This window comes from Astatotilapia calliptera, chromosome 7 (assembly GCF_900246225.1).
Source record: "Astatotilapia calliptera chromosome 7, fAstCal1.2, whole genome shotgun sequence".
Lineage (NCBI taxonomy): Eukaryota > Metazoa > Chordata > Actinopteri > Cichliformes > Cichlidae > Astatotilapia > Astatotilapia calliptera.
This window is the reverse complement of record NC_039308.1, coordinates 47023754-47043505: the sequence shown is the minus strand read 5'-3', so window position 1 is coordinate 47043505 and position 19752 is coordinate 47023754. Positions and strand designations below refer to the sequence as shown.

Genomic DNA, 19752 nt, shown 5'->3' with positions numbered 1-19752 from the left:
TGCTGTTTTTCTCTCCAGGTATCATTTGTTGCATTGCCAGTGTGTTTGGGATCACTGTCATGATGAAGAATGAAGTTGTTGCCAATCAGACATTTTCTGTCATTTTCTGTATCGCAGTCATTTTCAAACTGTGGTATGCGCACCACTGGTGGTACGTGGGCTCCCTCTAGTGGTTTGCGGGAAGTCTCCCCCCAAAAATTAAGATTAAATAATATAGCATGTTCTTATTGAGGGATTTCTGAAAAATTTAAACGTACAGCTCTGCTATCACTTCTGACATAAATGAAGACAGAAAACAGCAGTGACGTTTGTATGGTTACTGAATTTGGGCTAGCTGATATAATGATGTGCCACATGGTGGCTAGCTACGCAGCTATGGTTAGCATAATGCAAACACATTGAAGCTGGAGGATGAAAGCTAACTTTTTTCCATTCAATAAAAGTTAACATGAGGGTTCCTGGTGGTTAGGGACAAATGCAATCGCATGGCAGGATGCTGTAAATGGACCAAACTTCAGTCAGGAAAATACTGAGATAATTGCTGAAGCAATACCAGCAATTGGAACCAAAAATTTGAATTCATCACTCCATCAAATCTGTTGCCACTGATTTTTACTCCAGTACTTGTCTAATTTTGCATTCCTTGTCCTTTTCTCTGTGTCTCTTCCTTAAGAATGGTTCTTTGTTGTCTGTCAAAGAAAATGCAGCTAACTCACCTTGAGTTAGCTGCATTTTGTTATAATTAAATGATAGGTGTTAAGTGGCTTAACAAACAAAAACAAAAAAGAAGAAAAAGCATTCCTCTGACAATGCACAGCTATAAGTACTGGTCTGACAATGAGTGGCAATAGATTATATGGAGTGATACATTTTTGGTTCAAAGTTTGGAGCCAGTAGCTAAGGTCTTTGAAATACCTTGAGAAAGCTATTGTTCAAGATCACTTTGAGGAATGGCTCAAGACTTTTGAATAATGCTGTGTGCAGGTCATGATCTTGAATTCCTCCTAAAAGATTTAACCAGGTTTATAGAGAAGTTACGGCTCCCTGGTTTCCACTGTGTACAGATGCTAAGAGACACAATCACACTGTAAAATTGAATCCCACCTTTGAAGTTCATCTAACCTTTTATTATGTGTTCTGCCACTCATGAATCATGATGAGATCTATATAACAACTGGCATCCTTTTGGTCTCTTGCAGATGAGACATGGAGAAGTCTACTACATGCACGACAGCACAGAGAGCACCGAGGACAATTTTACACTCTCGCTCTCTGCTTATGACATTGACCGCAGGAGCCTCCCTTTCACCATCTCGGTTACTGTCATACCTGTCAACGACGAGCCCCCGAAACTGACGCGCAACACCGGAACAGAGGTAATACTTTGCTCTTATGAACGTGTGATAGGTGACCAATTCTCCCACATGCTCATCAAGCCAGAAAAGTTAACATATTGAAACTCCCTTATGCTTATAAAGTGTTGTACATTTTACCCGATATCAATTCAAGCTGACCACCAGCTTTCATTCCCTGTGAAAGAGAAAAGAGCACATGTTTATTGCAGTATTTCAAACATTATTGGAGCAAGTTATTAGATGAAAGTGTATGTATTTGGTCTCTCTGCTGCAGTATGCAGGAAGAGAGACCTAGTTTGACTCGTGCATGCGTGATTGACAGGCTACAGGCATTACCACCTGCTTCAAACTCTGGTCTGATGCTCAAGCCGCGCAAAATATGAAAGAATGACAGATTAATGGCTTTATAACGGTTGATGAGATTCTGGCGTGCTGAAAGGCGGTCAATTTAGCAGAATTACCCCATAGTGCTTTGTGCTTTAGTCTTCATTTAGTTTGATTTTCCAACAAAATAACAGACAGATCAATCTGTCTATAGAAGCTGATAGATTAATCTTCTCTGAATGAAATGTGTATGCTTTGCTGACAGTTCTCACATCCATACACTATAGTTTCAGCCGCAGTAACAGTCCAAAATCATGAATCTTGTATGACCTACATATAAAATGTTCTCCACGCAGTAAGGCAAACGAATGCATGGAATTTGTACATCGAGTCTGAACTATACAGATCTCAGACATGCACCGTCTCCCTAAGAGTATTTGCTTTTTTAATAAAGTGAAAATTCAGAATGTAAGTTGTGCAAAGTCACGTTACAATAGAAGGGCAGTGATTCACCACTGTGCCCACTATAAAGCATCAGGCGGAATTTCAGGTATACATTTCTGAGTATGTGTCTAGATTTTCCATTTTGATCCTGTACTGTCACTTTTCTGAGGGGTAAGTTGTGCTTGGGTTCCAAGTGAAATTACAGCATAACGACACAGAAGTTTGATGGACGTGCATATTTGCTTCTCCCCGGCGATTTGGATAATGTTTCATAAGTTGGTAGTGGCAGACTGTCAAAGAACGAAACACCTCCGCACTGAATTCTTAGAACTTTATGTTGTAAGAAGAAAGGTGTATATTTGAATGACTCTGCTGAAGGCTTATAATGAGTTTGTGGCAAGCTTTTAAACTGATTTACGTCAGTCATGAAAGAAACGTTTAGGGGGATGAATAACGTAGATTCTACAGCAGGAGTAGTCACGCAGTCGGAAAAAGTCGACAGTAATCAGCTCACAGAACTGGAAACCAACTGTGTCATTCAGCCCTCCCCGCTCTGCCTGTGGCTCCTCGTCTCCCTGGCAACCCGTATTTTTGGAAAACCAAGATGGTCGATGAGACCGCGGCTTTCTGGCAGAGTGAGGCCAGCATCCAATCCCTGCGACTCCTCTGCTGCGGCTGCAGAATGTAACATAATAATATGTGGATGTCTAACCCGCACAGAGCAAGGGGCTGGCCCAGTGGCACTTGGATTGATTTAGAGCAGGAAGTGTGTGTGTGTTCTGTGTGTGTGTAGTGACCTCTGTAGACATGATGACTAACACGACCGTGATCGGGTTCTGCTCAGTCTGATCACATTTGGCCTGGTGTTGCAGGATACAGCTGGTCTTGATTAGAATTTAAACCCTGTCTGTCTTTGTCTGCTTCCGACTGACTTTGCTGTGTTTCTGTGCAGAAACACAGCCTGCCAATCTATTTTGCTTTTGCATCTCTCACATTTTACAAGATTACTTTGACTTTGAGTGATAGCCTCATTACCCTCGCTAAGTACTTTTGTTTAATCTCTCATTACGACACAAAGTAGGAGCGAGGGCATGTAGTTAACCTGTATCTCTGAGAGGAATGAGCTGGACGAGGGGAGGAGAAATCGAAATTAAATAGCATTATTCCCGCTGTCAACTTTAGCTCCCGAGTATAGAATTACGAACACACTGGTGGATTTGTACTTAAACATGATGCCTAGGCAGTTTTGGATGCAGCTGCAAACATCTGGCGCCCCTCAGAGTCTCAGACGTTTAGAGGATGATGTTGAGTCACTGGCAAACAAAGTCATTTGCCTATGGCAGCTACTTCATTACTCCCTCAAAATGAAATGCCAGCCATTATCTCCAATCAGATTGAATTTGCGGCCCGTCCTCCTAGGTGCTAAATGCATTGATTGTTATATAAACTATCAGTTTGCGAGACCATTTTCAGATTGCCTGTCCTAGATTGGCTGTGGTTGAGAATGGGCTAATGTGGCCATCTAGTGTAAAGGACCGGGAATTGCTCTGTAATAGCATCGCTCAGCCTTCTAACAGTGTAAATTCTGTTTGCCATTAGCAAACATATGCCTTTTTGTGAAAAAGGTACAGTACACATTTCAGCATTTAATTAGTATCTGATGGCTCTTGGACAACACCAGAAAACATTTGAATGGGAAACAGGGAAAAAACTGTTTGTGTACTAAATCCTGCTGGAGACCAACAGGAAAGCTTCTCATGTCAGCCTCTGGAAAACCTTAGTTAAACCTAGTTCCTATAAGAGCTGGCATTTAACAGCAATCTCTTTGTAAAGGTGAATAAATCCTGGGCTTTAGATGACTTGAGAGCTTTTCTTGAGGATGTGTTAGGCTGCTGTCGAGCAAACAGTTTTCAGCATTAACATGATTATTCCCACAGATAATTGCCAGTAGCTTGTCCCCTCAGCTTGAACGATGGGACACCAAATTTGTCTGCAGTGCTGCTCAAAGCTGAGAAATTGTCCAGGTGGGTGGTGCTATTTTCAGCTGAGTCATGTCTGCATACTGTACACCGAAGGCTTCTGCGAGAATAGGGCTAAAATAGAGGGGTGGGCATGCACTGAGCAGCCGTCTCATCCATGGTGCAAAGAGGAAAAGTGGGTGTTCTGCCTTAAGGCAATCCACTTGCGAACCTCTCTGATAGAGTCCAGATTTGGCTGGGAACGTTTGGGTTAGTCTGCACTCCCCCACCATCGGTGTGCCCCTGGACAAACTATCAGACTGTGCTTTTTTGCAGGCCGCGAGAAGAAAACTGCCCCAAGGAGAACGAGCTCCTCTAAAGCCCCATATCACAAGATCTCTGCAGGTTTCTGCAACAGCGAGGATAAAACGCTTTCCTGTTTGTTGTTGTAGGCTGATGTGATAGAGCTGTCGATTCTACCTAGCACCTACCTAGCGACACATGTTTTTGCTCATGAAGGAACTTGACACATGTAAGCTTATTGTCCCTCCTTTTTCTTAGTCCACAGCCTCTATGGTGAAAAGACCAAAAAAAATCACCAGGTCCAGTCACAATCTTAGTCTCTGCAGGGACTTCAGCCAGCAGTGCCAGTGGTGCCACAGTGTGAGATACATGTTTAGTAGATTTTTTTTTGGCTCAAAATTCATGAAATTCAAGCTGACAGTTTGGGCATTATTCCAAATTTTGCCACATATTTGCTTCAAAACAACCAACTCTGCTCTCCAAGGAGTAGACATATACTCATATAGATGCCTTTGAAGCAATAACTATGTGTAACTTAGACTTTCAAAAACATTACCATTCAAATAAATTTGGGTTCTCTTTAACTGAGGTGTCGAAACGTCTTTTGAACTACACATGAACTTGTCGGTGCTAATTCTGTTTGACTGTACACGCACATGTTTCAGCGCAGAAATACGCAACACATGGGTAACTTTCACATGAAATGACCCCCGTCTTATTTCCTTTTTATCTGTTGCAAACATAAGTCTTCTTTTATATCTTGCTTATGTCTCCTTTGTTAATAATAGACTTCTGCATATTCTAAATGCGTTTTTTATTATGCAAGCGACAAATATTGGTCTTTTCTGCCGCTCGACACTGAGATTAGACATATAGACATAGGGCTTTTGTTATGAATGGGACTCTTGATTTATCTTTGACTCAAAGCCTACTTATCTTTGCGCTCATCACCATTTTTTAAGCGTTATCGTTTGAGAGCAACAAAGACAAAATCTAGCAACAGAAAAAGCAGTAAGTGTATAATGATGGATCACAGCTTTGAACTCTTGATGCAGTCTGGGCTTTGAAAGGGCTTTGATGGAGTGTCAAATTGAGTGGGATGTTATAAGCACTGGACTGAAAGGCAACTAAATTATAGACTTCATAAAACATTTGTTATATTGCAGAACTCTGGAGGTATGTGAAAAACCAGAAGTGACATAAAGCACTTAAAAAGACAAAAGCTTCAGAACTGAAGATTAAACTTTCTCTGAAAGCGTCTATAATAGGGAAATGGAAGACAATGCGGCCCTGGGGATGTTGATTGCTTGATGAGTCTTAAGGTTTTCCCTCAACATCTATTCCCTGATATTTGCAGCAGCGCCACATTTCTGGAGAATATGGAGAAAAATAGATTCAATTGGCAAATTATTTTGTACACATCTTACTAAAGATGATTTTCTGCCTGTGACTGCTTAAATTCTATTGACAGTCATATTATTTTAATTTGTCCAGTGAACACATGAGCTAGCTTGACATCAGTAACAGAAGCCTTTAATTTAAATTCCAGCAAATGGGAGGACAGGAAGCAAAACTAACCCAGAACATGATAAAAAAAAAAAAAAACTTTCAAAATAAAAACAGGAAGTTGCCAAAATACATATATTAGACAAAGAGACAAGACCCATATACTTGACATAATTATGTAGTGCATATATGGAATTCATTTCTTTATTTAGCAGAATTCATTAGAATGTTTTGTAACGAATATTAAGGGAATATTAATTTAATTTTGTTTTCCAGAAGAAAAGAAAAACACTTTGGGAGATTGTACAGCTACTGAAATTGTTCTGTATTTAAATGGTTATGACCTGTTACTGTAACAAAGTCATAATAAAAGAATCCTTATATATTATTCCCCATAGGCTTACATGTTGTCAATACAAACAACAGCAGTAAAGAACCTAGTTTTAAATACAGCGGTATGGCATTGTTAGCATATAGCTTTCCTATATGCTAAAATTTACCACAAGAGTAAATTGTAAACTTGTATCAGTAACTCTTTGAAACCGAGACACCAACCTGAACAGTACAAATAAATCTATTTCATGTTAGAATAACAATAAAATCATGACCCAAAACATCATAAAACAGAAACTGTTTACAAAAATCATGTAGATGAAGTAAAGACATAAATGAAAACTCAGGACAGAAGATGTGAAAGCAGTGTAGACACTTTACTAAAAGATTTTAGTACCATGGCTGTGATAATAGCAGAAAGAGTAGCATCAGTTTTCTCTTTAGACATCGTCCATTAGCAACAGGGTTTCTGATAAACAGCCACCATTAATCTGTGCAGAGAAATCGGTCACAGAAGCTGAGCAACTATTTCTTTTTTTTCTCCTTTGGTAGTATCCTCATTAGAAAAGAATCCCATTGAGATAGTTTGTCTTTTTTTTTTTTTTTTTTCCACCAAAACGCTCTCCAGGCTTTGGCTGTGTTCTTGTCAGTGTGTCTTAATCTGCACTTCCACCCAGAAATTCATACCGAGACTTTATGTGACACTGACAGACAGATTTGAAAAACCAGGTCCAGTCAGATGTGCCCAGTCTCCTTCTACTATGGATAATTTTTTTTATTAAGAGACGCTGTTTAGCGCACTGAAATTTGCAATTACAGCATTGAATCAGTTAAAGTAAGTGATCCTTGCGTTACTGAATGATTTTCGTTTTAGGAGGAAATGCATATCTGGTTTGACCTCACGTATTAAACAGTGATCACATGTTCTGTTTTGTCCTCAGAGGGCAATAATTGTGTCCTCCCCAGTTCGATTACCAGTTTCTGGTCACTGAGTCTGTGCTTTGTTAGGATCTGTCGCTTTCTGTCTCCCACTGACTGACACTTACCACATTAACATCTACCACCGAAGTGTCCTCTTTTCCTCTGCCCAGAGGCTTTCTGGTCTTTATCCCGGGTCTGTAAAAAGAGGGAGTGTGGTATTGAAGGGTGAGTGGCTTTCTAGATCGATATTTACTTCTCACTGCAAGGCACCCTAAGCACACTCTCCCAACTGATTCCAGCTATTTAGGAATGTCTTTCTAGAGATCTGGCCCATTTCTTTCAATTAATGCTCTTTTCAGCCATCCGACCATTAGAAGTCCATTAAGGGCCCTCCACCTAGGGAGAGTCATTCAGTCTGCACTGCTGTGTTCCATCTTCTGATAACAGGCGTGTGCAGACTGCCATGGAGAAATAATTAACCTTTTAAATTCTTACTTTGGAGCTGGCTGCTTTATGTTTCACGGATAGGCTGGGTTTTCTTTTTGTACTTACCATCAATCAATCTGTCTGTCTGTCTGTCTGTCTGTCTGTCTGTCTGTCTGTCTATCTATCTATCTATCTATCTATCTATCCATCTATCCATCTCTTATTTTTATTTGTTATTTATGTATGTATTTTCATATATTAAATAAAAATACTGCACAAAATATCATGATACTGTATTGATGTTTTTCCCCAACCCCTAAAGTGTCTTTAACTGTGTTTCTCTCTCCTGTTGTCTTTGGTATTTCACAGGTTTTTGCTGGTGAGGAAGCTGATATCACCTCCAGCATGCTGAGCACTGAGGACGCTGACACTCCCGCAGAGGAACTGGTTTACAACGTTGAAATGCCGATCAATGGGAGGGTTGCACTGAAAGAGGCGCCTGATGATGAGATCCTAAATTTTACGCAGGCTCACGTAAACAAAGGCGAGGTCGTCTTCGTCCACGAGGGTGAGATCATTAGAATTAGAGGTTAAGTGCTCGATCACGCTGTATCTCCGCTGACACGCTGATTACTCTGTGACCTTTATTTGCGTCTACCTCAGAGTGTTGCTAACACGACGAGCTGAAACACAGGTCTTTATGTTTCTCCAAGCAGAAATCTCAATAAACTTGTAATGTAATCAGAATGTCACTGGTATTGATCAATAGGCCAATTAAACCCCAGAGATATACTGTGGCTAGGTTGTAAAAAAAAATAATTAAATAAGTAGTACATGTAATATTTATTTGTACCTTATTGTGACAAATACGTGGTGTTTTTTTTTTTACGTTCTAACAAGGCAATAAAGGTGTAGCAAGCTTTAAACAATGTTCTGCCTTTTCAAGTGTAAAGACAATAAAGTTTCAGAGAGACAAAAAAGGGGCAGAAACAAACAAAAGCAGATTCAAAGCTCGAACTTAACAAGTGACCCGTTAAAACTGTGCAATCTGTTCTGCTCCAGGTGAGGATTCTGGCAGCTTCAGTTTCACAGTGACAGACGGCGAGCACACGTCTCCTCTCTACAAATTTGTCGTCACAGCCAGGCCACACACCATCACCATGGTAACGCAGGCGAACCTCATGGTATTTCCAGGTAAGATGCCAAAAAAAAAAAAAAAAAAACCTTCTGAAGATGACAATGATAGAAAGATAACCATGATGATGAATGCGCAGTCACGCACACAGTATAGTTACGTCAACAACCTTTATTTTAAGAACTGGTTGTTAGTCAGACTTATAACACACAGAATAAAAGTGTGTGGAAAACTTATTTAACGTGTAATACACAGGATGTTCCTAAAAAACAACATTTTTCAATTATGAACTTCTGAGGTGTAATCTTCTTACTTTTTTCATATTTTGCTGTTTGGGATGCTTCTGGGCTTACACTCTTTAGGAAGTGTGTGGGTGTGTGTGAATCCCTCAGCCAGTAACAGCTTGCTGGGTCCATGCTATTTCCATTTCCTTTGCCTTCCTGTCTGTGTTAAATTCATTTTACATCATGGGCCACATATGATTGATCTTAAGTGGATCGAGCCAGTGAAACACCCCTTTCTGTCAGTATAAAGAAGTTCATCAGTGCATTTAATCCATGAGACATTGCAGTTTCAACAATACAGTTTGCACTTTTTATACATGACAAAGAAATGCTGCTGTAGTAGGTTATTTGTGCTCGAATCGTAAGAAAAAAAGTTGTCGATTGTTCAATAGCAGACTGAAAAAACAGCAACATTTCTGTCATGGCATTGTTTTTTTGTTACTTAATTACTTTGGTGTAGTATGAATCGCTTGGCTCTAAAAACATCTGACAATACAGTTAAGAGTCCAAAATGTATACTCTTTCACATTTTCCACATTCGTCCAGTGGGCCTTATTGGAGTCTTTGTCGAACCGATTCTGGCCCCCGGGCCTCATGTTTGACACCCCTTCTATAAGGTCTGGTTTTAACCAACAGCAGACTGAGCTGCACACATACACAGAGCAGAGAGGCTACAGGAGTAGTCATGATGATTTGTGAACATTAAAATCCAGAAATATGGCACCTTTCTCCTTTGTTTGTGCTTCTGAGCAGATGAAACAATCAGACAATAGTGTATTTAAAACGTGGCTCCATCTGACACATTTCATGCTCTCCGCATCAGGAAGCTCATCTGCCCTGTGCATGAGTTAAAGTAACCTCTAAAGTTTGGGGCTGTAATTTTACAAGCTGAACTAGACTGCAAAGAGGCCACATTCAGTAGAGTCATCAGCACTCATCAGAGGACCGCTTGTCTATGTGTGTGTGTTTGTCTTTTCACAGGAACAAGGCAGCCCATCACAAGCGCCAATGTGGGGGCTGTAACCAGTGGGGATGGAAATGAGATAAGCTACTCGCTTTTCCGCCCGCCTCGTTTGGGAAGACTCATCCTGGCCAATGACAGGAACCAGTACGAGGAAATTAGTCAATTCTCACAATCACAGGTGATTGCTTTTTCTGCGGGAGCTGCGAAATGTGCATTTCTGGCATATGTTTCCTTTAGGAGACATTTCTTTCTGTTTATCAGAAGTTGTAAATGATTTTATGTTAGCAGGGAGATATAGATCGACATAATAAACCATGAAATGAAATTGAAACTAAAATGTACGTTAGATCCTTTAATGTTATCTCCTTTTAATAATTACTTTTAGAGTTTTGGGGTTCAGTGAAAATATGTGTTTCTGTTCTTTTTTGCAGAGTAAATCCTCTTTACTTTGAGATTTAACATCACTATTAATAGCAGGTCAGCGTGTCTAAGAAGTGACAGCTGTAAAAGGCACGTCACTCATCTGTTGCACAGACCATCAAGCGCACATGGGAGATATAAGACATAAAACTGCTTCCATGCGTGTAAGACAGCTAATCCTATCAGCACAAGCTGGCAGCACAGGATCAACTTGTGCAGTTTTATGTACAGTTTTATTTCCTCTGCATACGCCCATACCTTTTTGACATGATAGAAAATGTCTTCTTGCTGTATTAAATGTTCTCAGACAATCAATAGTGCTGATTTTTCGGTGTTGTTTTTGCTTCCTGAAAACCAGCCTCTTGTACAGCCCTCTGATTGCTGGCACTAAATGTTTCAGTTTGTACTTTGGCTCCAAGGAACAAATTAGTGGTGTCGGTTGCTGTTAACCAAGCAACAATGCTGTCCAGTTTTAGCAAATGTTCAAACAAGATTTGAGAACACCTCTTCTGCCACACCATCCCTCTGTCCTCCTTCACTCCATCCATGAATGGTATCCTTCTTTTCCTCCTGTCTGTTCAACATCCTTTGTCCAGTAAATCTACTATCCCTCTTCTCCACCTCAGGATTCCCGATCTAACTTTGTCTCCAAAGGTTTATTTGGACTGTTTTGGGGAGAATTTAATAACGCTCTCCCAAAAAGTTGATTCTGTTCAACTGGACGTAGCATTTAATAATGCTCTTTTTAGATATTTATGAATGAATATGAAGATAACTTTGCAATCCACATTCCTTTCCTTCCTACGTTCCCTATCAGCATCTTCACAGATCCAGATAAGGAATGATTTGTAAATGTATATGTATTTTTTGTAAAATTAATTGTAATCTACTACTTAAATAGGAAGCATATTCATGATGATAGCAATAACTGTATTTTCATAAGGAAAGTAACTCAAAAGTTATTAGCCCTGAAAGTCATGAATGATGAGCTTTACTGTCTAATGCTGTCTAAACTCCCTTTTTTGTTTGTTCCACGTTCATGTCTGTAACTGCAGTTTGTTGAATCTGAATGTATTTTTCTTTCAAACTGACAACATGTGAAGCATGAACATTTCTTTCCCACCAGGGGGCATCGTTGCTAGTGATGTCTCACTGGTATTAGGAGTTTTTGTTTCTTTGATATCCTTTTAATCCTTTTAATATTGTTTGAAGAGTAGGTGTGTGCAGCTTTGCTCTGCCTGTACCTTTATGACTGTTAAGTCTACATGCAATGGGCAGAGATGGAAAGGGCAGAAAGTAAGGATTTCTGAGTATAATAAAATCTCTGTGGCTTTTTGTGGCTAAAACCAATTTGGCAACACCCTTCATCAGGGTGGGGTTCTTGATTCCAAAGAGCTCCGCTGTTCCATAACCACGTTTATGTTTATTTGTCTAGCATTATTATTATTATATAACCAAATATTCAGATTACAAAAAATAAAGAATATTGAAACTTTACTGATGCTAATTTTAGCTTTTAATGGCTTTGGTTTAGGACTATGAGGCACACGGCGTCGATAGTTTAGCAGCGCCACACGTGCAGCTGTGTTGGCAACAGTCGGATCAAGACTATCTGTTCATTTCCATTCTTGACATCTGACCGTGCTTGGACGAGCATGAGAACAAATTCTTTCCCCGAAAACTGCTCCTTTTGGACTGTGACAGAAAATCTAACACGTCGTCAAGCCGAAAGCATTTGATGATTTGAGTTATTCGGCAGCGTGTGTTTGCTTTTTTCCTGCATGCAGAAATTCATATGTGCACCTTTCTGTGTTTGTTTGAGAGAGAGAGAGAGAGAGAGAGAGAGAGAGAGAGAGAGAGAGAGAGAGAAGAGGCAACAGTGACTTCAGGCAATCCAGCTGAGCTGAGCCAAACCACTGCTCCAAATAAAAATATCTTACCGAGCTAAAATACCAGTCTTTGCCTATAAAGTTAGTCAAGCAAACAAGTGACTGACTGCAGTGAGCCACATGTCAGATAATGAATCCTCGACATTTCTATCAGATTCTACAAAAGTTAGTTGGAATGAAATAAATAAATAAAGTATCTGCTAAAATAAAACTTGCTTTGAAGTGATCGCCAAATTAAGAAATGGTTTTATTTGAAACAACTTACCACCTTCTGTTTTCGCTTCCTCTGATGCACAGCTGGAGTCAGGAATGGTCTACTATGAGCACCAGCTACCCGAGAAACCATTCTGGGCAGTGAAGGACACCATCGAGCTCTTGTCCCAGTCAGCATCAGACGTCCATCACATCCTGCCCATAACTGTGTCTTATTATGCTGCTCACAGCAACATCTCCTCACAGCTGTGGAGGAACAAAGGTAAATGATGAAATGAGGGACATATGCAACACTTTCAATTAAGTAAATTGCATGTTTTTTTTCACAGGCCACACTGATAAATGAGAGCCTGCCTAAATGATCACTCTGGTACTTACCAAAAGCATACATATTATGAATACATGTGCACAGATGTTAGGAAGCAGAGATGAGAGTCTGCATCTGTGAAGCACCATTAGAAGACTCCAGCGAAGTCATTATTCAAACAGACATTTCAAGTATTTTTCTGTTAGTTAGCTGAGTTTATCCTTACCACACATTGTTGTATGCTGTAAAAGTAAAAAGGGTTACTTTGTGTGTTTGAATGCAGAGCGTTCCTGCAGCACTTTAAAATAGTTTTTGTCTTTTTTATTGTATCCTGGAGCTGGCATTTTGCGAAGTGTTGTAAGAGTCACTGAATATGTTGGTGAATACAGCACAATGCTGTAATTGCTGATATCTTTGGAGAGAGCACAAAGATTCAAATAATGTGCATCAGTGATGATTTGAATGCAGTTTGTCATTCTCACACTTTACATATAAATGTTTAGTGATACATTTCAAAAAAGAGATGCTATTTCTAGGATATGTTGTTTTGTTTTTGGTTAAAAAATTCAAATTAAAACTGTGCTCAGACATTTTGGAAAAATACTGTAATTCACCCAGCAACCACGCGTTTGTTACTGAGTAGGGAAGAAAAAAAGTTCTATTTCTGGGGAGTGTGCTGGTGAGTTGCAGCTTGTTCTTCATTTTAGATTCTCTTCCTTATTCTTTACAGTAATTTACTATTAAGAGTCTGAAGTCACAAAGGGACCTGTCAGCCGTACTTCTGTTGCTGCCAAAACAACAAGCCCCCTGCTCCATCTGCCTCTCCAAATGTATTCCAGATTCAATCTCCTGCATAATTAAATATCAACAGGAGAGACAAAAATAGATAGTAGGTATCTTTGGGGGGGAAAAAACAACTGGATTAAATTTAACATTTCTCTTCGTTTGTGTTTTTTCTGCTTAGGTCTGGATATTGTGCAGGGTCACAGAAAAACCATCGATGATTCAATTCTTGATGCTTCAAACCTTCTGGCTAGCCTACCAGAAGAAAACCGAGGGGAAGTGGATGTCATTTTTGAAATTAAGCGTTTCCCCGGTCGTGGTCGTATCATGCTGGATGGTCAGGACCTGCCCCGTAATACCCCGTCCTTCATGCAAGAAGATGTCATTCAAGGAAAGGTGGAGTATGTCCATGATGATCTGGCAGACTCGTCTGACAGCTTTGCTTTCAGAGCCCGTCTTAAGTCTGAGGGCCGTAGTTTGGCCTCACCTGCTAAGTCTGTGGTCCTGGAGGAAGTCTTTAACATCTCAATCAAACGGAGGGGCTCAGACCCCCCTGAACTAGTCACTACAGAAACACTCTTTGAGGTTCTTCAAGGCTCCATGACCCTCTTGACCCAGAGACAACTTAACACTCATGATGAGGACAGTCCTCCAGATGAGGTGCACTTCAAGGTGACCAAAGCACCTAGCAATGGTCGACTAGTTGACTCAGGCACAATGGAGGCAATCTCTGAATTCACACAAGAGATGGTCAATCGTGGAGAGGTGGGCTTCTACAGTGACAACAGCCTTGTAGATAGCGTCATGGAATTCGTAGTATCAGATGGAGAACACCAAACCGAAGCATACATGCTGCACATCGTCGTACTGGCCCACACCCTGCTTCTTGACATAGCCCCTGAGATCAAGGTGAAGCAGGGCAACGATGAGACCTTAGTGACTGAAGAGATGTTGAAGGTCAGCACTGGTGGCCCTATTGAGGAGGACATCCTTTATAAAATCACAAGTGCTCCCAAGTACGCCGCTGTCATGGTAGACCGGCAGCCTACATCTGCTTTTACCCAGAAACTGATTAAGGAAGGCCGAGTCAGTGTCCGCTTTGTCAAGTCCACTTCACCCCGAGACAGTGTTTCATTTACAGCCCGCAGCCGGGCTGCTAACATTTCCTCTGTCCTCAACATCACTGTGCAACCTCTGGCCAACATTGCTAGGGATCCTCTCTTACCCCAGGGTGCGCTTGTCCAACTGGATAAAAAGCTTCTAGATGCAACTTCCCTCGCCAACAAGACTAAAGTTACCCCAACGTTCACTGTCATCCAGCAACCGAGAGGTGCTCGGTTTGTAAAGTCTGGAGGCCCAAACGCAGGTGACTCAGTGAAGTCGTTTAGCCAAAAGGACCTGGATGAGGGTCGTGTAGCTATGGAAATCTTAAATGGCTCTTCTGGATCACCTAGTGGTGCCACTCAGGATGAGGCTCGCTTCCTGCTCAAAGCTCACGGGGTCCCTCCTGCAGAATGTGTGCTTTCCTTCCAAACCGGTCCCTACAATGCCTCTGGAATTTACCCTGTCACTCTGTTGAGGATTCCCTCCAAAGACATTGATCATCTTCCTGGGATCCCTCAAGTCACTCCAGTTAGCCCTCTCTGGCCCCACGGAGATGCCACTACAGCTTCTGGATCTGGCTCATATGGAAGACCACAAGCTGCCAAGCGCAGTAACATCTGGCCTATTATCATCCCTATCATGGTAATCCTCATTCTCTTGCTACTGGCGGCTGTCTTGGCCTACTATCTGATTCGCAAAAACAAGACGGGTAAGCACAATGTCCAGACGGCAGCATCCAAGCCCAAAAACGGCGAGGTGGCCACCACAGAGACCTTTCGCAAAACTGACCCAGCCAATAACATCCCAATGTCCAAGATGGACTCCAAAGACGCAGACCCTGAGCTGTTGCAGCACTGTCGGACAACAAACCCGGCCTTGAAAAAGAACCAGTACTGGGTCTGAAGCACTCTGAGATCGGACACAGAGGGAGTATTGGGAAGTCTCCTCAAATCATTCCTCTCAGTATTAAAAGCAGCAGTTTATACGAGGCTAATTTTGTTTAAGCCCTTTACTCAACTCAGCATAACTCTGGACAGATTCTCAGGCAATGAAACACTGAATACTTATTGGCAAAGAAACAGGCAGTTTCTTATCTACAGGTGCTCGGGCCATGTCTATTTATTTTAGTTTTACCATTCCTCTTTGTCACAGGTCGCACGTTAAGACATAAACATGCCATATGTTTGAAAAGAAGTATTTAGGTTGTGCTCTGTCTGTGTATTCCATATTTATCGTAAGCTGACATTATTCAGTGAGCGGTTAGAAATTTTCAAGTCCCGGATTTGGTCAGATTTATTTTCTTGGTTCAGGAAAGCTAAACGTGTTAGGTGATGAATATGAAATGAAATGTAATATTTTCAAGAAGATGGAAAACTGCCTCTTTGTTTTAATTGTTTAAAGGTCCTTGCACCTCAGGGCTAAATCTAGTTTAAAGGCCAACACGCCTTCATTCACTTTCTTACTGAAAAAGACAGATAAAAAGACTGATACCATTTCGCTACATCGCATGTCAATGATCAAAGCACGAACTAAAGCTAAAGTCTCGAGTTTCATCTCATTTTTAGTCTTTATGCTACGTTAGGCAAAGCTAAGCTAATGGTCTACTTGCTGTACTGAATACACAAATAAAAAAGCTGTACCAAGCTTTCCATCTAGTGACTGAATACACGTGTTTCCCTGAAATGCAGAACTTTAATCTCATTGTGATTTGATTTGACTTTAATTTTACAGAGAAAAGACGCTTATTTAAAAGGCGTTTATAATCAAACCCTTGTGACAGCGCACACAAAATGAACTGGATTTAGCTCTGAGTCACGCCATCATCTGCCATATGTTATTGTTTCTAAATGCTTCCAAAATACTTGTAAATATTTACTGGACTGGCACAGCACTGACCGCATAAATACACACTACACAGTCTGCAGACCGCAGGCAGGACGTTATTTCAGTGATGCTGGACTTTAAGACATCCGCATTGGCCGACAGGCGGGTGTGAGGTCATCTCAGAATGAGATGTTTCCAGTTCCTGGGTTTGCAATTATGAAATGAATAAAATATTGGCTATAATAATATACTTTTTTTTTTTTTTTTGGCCTGTCCCGTTTGGCTCTTTTGCCATCAGAATTGTTGTCTAAAGGCAAAGAAAGATGCCCAACGGATTTACTTTACCAAACTGACCATCCCAGCCTTGCCGTAATGGTCCATTTGATTCACCTTTTATTGTTTATTTTATTTTCACTTACTGAATACGGGACAGACTTGACTGAGGGAAAGAAGGGGAGAAAGAAAGAGGGAAAGAGAAACAGCTGAGAAGAGGGACGGGGGAGAAGGGCAAAAGACAAAAACCAACAGAACGGGCAGGGAAAAAAAAATGCATATATCAATCACCTGGATCACCTGCTGAGAAAGAAAAAAGAAAGCAAGCAGAAGAGAACAAGAGTAATAGAATAAACAACATCACAATGATATATGGGAATATGACAGTAAATACTAAATGTTAAACATTATTGTGCAGCACATAAGATCAACAGAACACAGTGTGTATTTGGTACTGTACTGGGAATAATAAATATAACAATCCACTTGTTAGGTTATGCTGATTAAAGAGGTAGCTGACAGGAGGTCTTTGGAAGCTAGTTTCGCTTTTAAGCATTCCATATGTAAGTGGAATACATAGAAGTTATTTTCAACTTTTATCTATAAATATATATATATGTATGCTAAAACTAAGAGGAGTGCTACTGGAAACTGGAAACTTCTTTTTAATGTGCATTTTTTTGGTCACTCTGACCTGTGACGCTTATTTTTTTTAAGGTAAATGAAACACAGCAAGAGGAAGTGAAAGTGCACAATAAAAATACTGGATACAACTTTTGATCCACTAAAAAAAGGAAGAAAAAAAAGACTTAAACAACTTATTTTCTTAAAACTGTTTGATTATTTGCTGTACATTTTTCCTCATGCTGTCTACCAATGACAGCTTTGTTTTTCTAGTCATATACTGAATATACAATGGAGTATTCTTCTTCTATTGATCGTCTATTTTTGTAGCGTACTGAGTAAATGAAAAGTTAGTTTCCCTCCTGCAGCATCTTTTCCTGTTTTATGTGTAAATATTGTGATTTAGAGTACGGTTTTGGGCCCTATTAACATTTTGAAATCTAAACCCGTGGACCACTTTATTTACACTGTGAGATTTATTCCAGTCCAGTAAAAGACTTCAGCCTTTGATTCTTTTACACTTTTACAAAGCTCTCACACACATACTGTGGGGTGATATTTGTCCCATGCTTTCATAATACTTTGAGGTCAAAAAACACTGAAAAAAATAGGCACAGCTGTTGCAGTGGCATGGATAGATTTCACAGATATAACCAATAAAGTGGCAAGGGGAGAGTGTATATCATGTTTTGCATCATAAGGTATTCTGTATGTACATGTAACTACATTCAGCTAGACTGAAATGATATAGATATGACGTGTGCGTGTGTGTGTGTGTGTTTGTGCAGGTGCCCGTCACTCCTCTGTTTCCTGCTTACTGCAGGTTTCATCACCACCTCCTCTCCTCATTCATTATTTATTATTTCTGTCATTCCCCACGCATCAATTCATATTCAGGCTATGTGTATTTTGTCAGAGATGAAACTTATCTGTAAACTGCAGGTGCATTCACAACAATAAATAGCACTATTAGGAGAAAACTTGTTTCTGGAACAGTAGAAATGTCCTTTAAAGCCTCAGTATGTCTCGGACTTTATTTCTCAGTACTAATGGAAATAAAATGTTTGCGCAACAAAACCTGTGTTCGTTAATCTGTCTGACTTTTATAAGTGCCAAGACTGCAAAATACAGTTACCAGTAACCCCACTTCTTCCATGCTTTAGTTAATATTTAGTTAACATTAATATTAAGTTAGTGCTTATTACACTCTTGGACACTACTGGATCACTGGGCTCTAAGCTGAACCATAAAGCAAAACTATAAACATAAATGTTTATGACAGATGTTTCTGCATTTCAGAAGTGAGCCCTTTAAATTTCATTTTGGCCAACCAGACTCTGCTGCATGCTGGAATAGAGGAAGTCTGCACTTTCCCACTAAGTAGTTTGCCAGTTACAAATGTGAAATCAAATCATCCTGCATTGCTGCTCATGTGCTTGTTTTGATATTTACAGGCATAAACAAAGTGATTTCTACAAAGAGACTTTCTTTTTAACGAGATTACCGCAGAGAGAAGTTCCTTGACTGATCCCTTATGTTGTTGTGATTTGGCCCATATAAATAAAATTGAATTGAAATGTTTCCCTTTTTGGCCACCAGGTGGCGTTAGGGTGCAGGTGGCCAGTGTGGAGGGCTGAAGTGTTCCTGAATTTGTGAGCTCACATTCAAAATCCCGCTCTGTCTCCATCCGTCACTCTTTCCAGTGAATGGCCTTTGCATTCATGCTTTCTCCGAGCTCCTTACGTTTCATGTGCTCTGCTGTCTTCTCCCGGCTTCTCATTGGTCCGCTGCAGCTCGGATTCGAGCTCACGTCACGCAGGTTTCATAAGCTACCTGGCACAGCTGTCCCTCCACATGTGTGTGCTTAGGTCATAACTCAGAGGAGAAGTTTAGAAAACAAACTTGAAGAAACTGAAAAGGAAATGATGAAAAGGAATCTGGATTGGTGTGTGTGTGTCGAGCCAACCCCTAAGTTCAAACTGGGGTATGTGCTGCCCTGTAGTGTTGATAACAAACTTGTTGGAGAAGGAATTTTAGTTCTGGCACCAAAAAGGTTGCGGTGTTGTAGATCTCAGCACTGCTGCCAAAACATGCAAACCCTCTTTGTGGGAGAAATCATTTCCTTCTTCTGATGCTAAGTGGACACCACCCACAGATCTGATTGTATCCCAGCAGAGGCTGTTTCTCTGTAACCACAAGATCCCCTCTTCCTGCTTCACAATCTTAACCTAAAGATGTTTCTTAAAGCAGGACTCCTTTTTTTAAGTTTTGACCAGGTTGAAGAAAGTAAGCCAAGAATTGCTTGGTTTGGAACAAGCTGGCTCCTCCTCCCTCCCAAAAGCCCTACAAGAATGAAAACACA

The 19752-nt window shown here is 40.5% G+C and overlaps 1 protein-coding gene across 1 annotated transcript in view; it reads left to right on the top strand.

The window, feature by feature from the left end:
• Positions 1–16352, top strand: part of cspg4 (chondroitin sulfate proteoglycan 4) — a 73471-nt gene extending 57119 nt beyond the window's left edge. The window contains exons 6-11 of the mRNA XM_026175228.1: positions 1200–1376; positions 7940–8138; positions 8633–8764; positions 9971–10131; positions 12560–12737; positions 13747–16352. Of these exons, the coding sequence (XP_026031013.1) occupies positions 1200–1376; positions 7940–8138; positions 8633–8764; positions 9971–10131; positions 12560–12737; positions 13747–15572 (2673 nt within the window). The 3' untranslated portion in view covers positions 15573–16352. The remainder of the gene's footprint in view (positions 1–1199; positions 1377–7939; positions 8139–8632; positions 8765–9970; positions 10132–12559; positions 12738–13746) is intronic.
• Positions 16353–19752: the final 3400 nt, after the last annotated feature.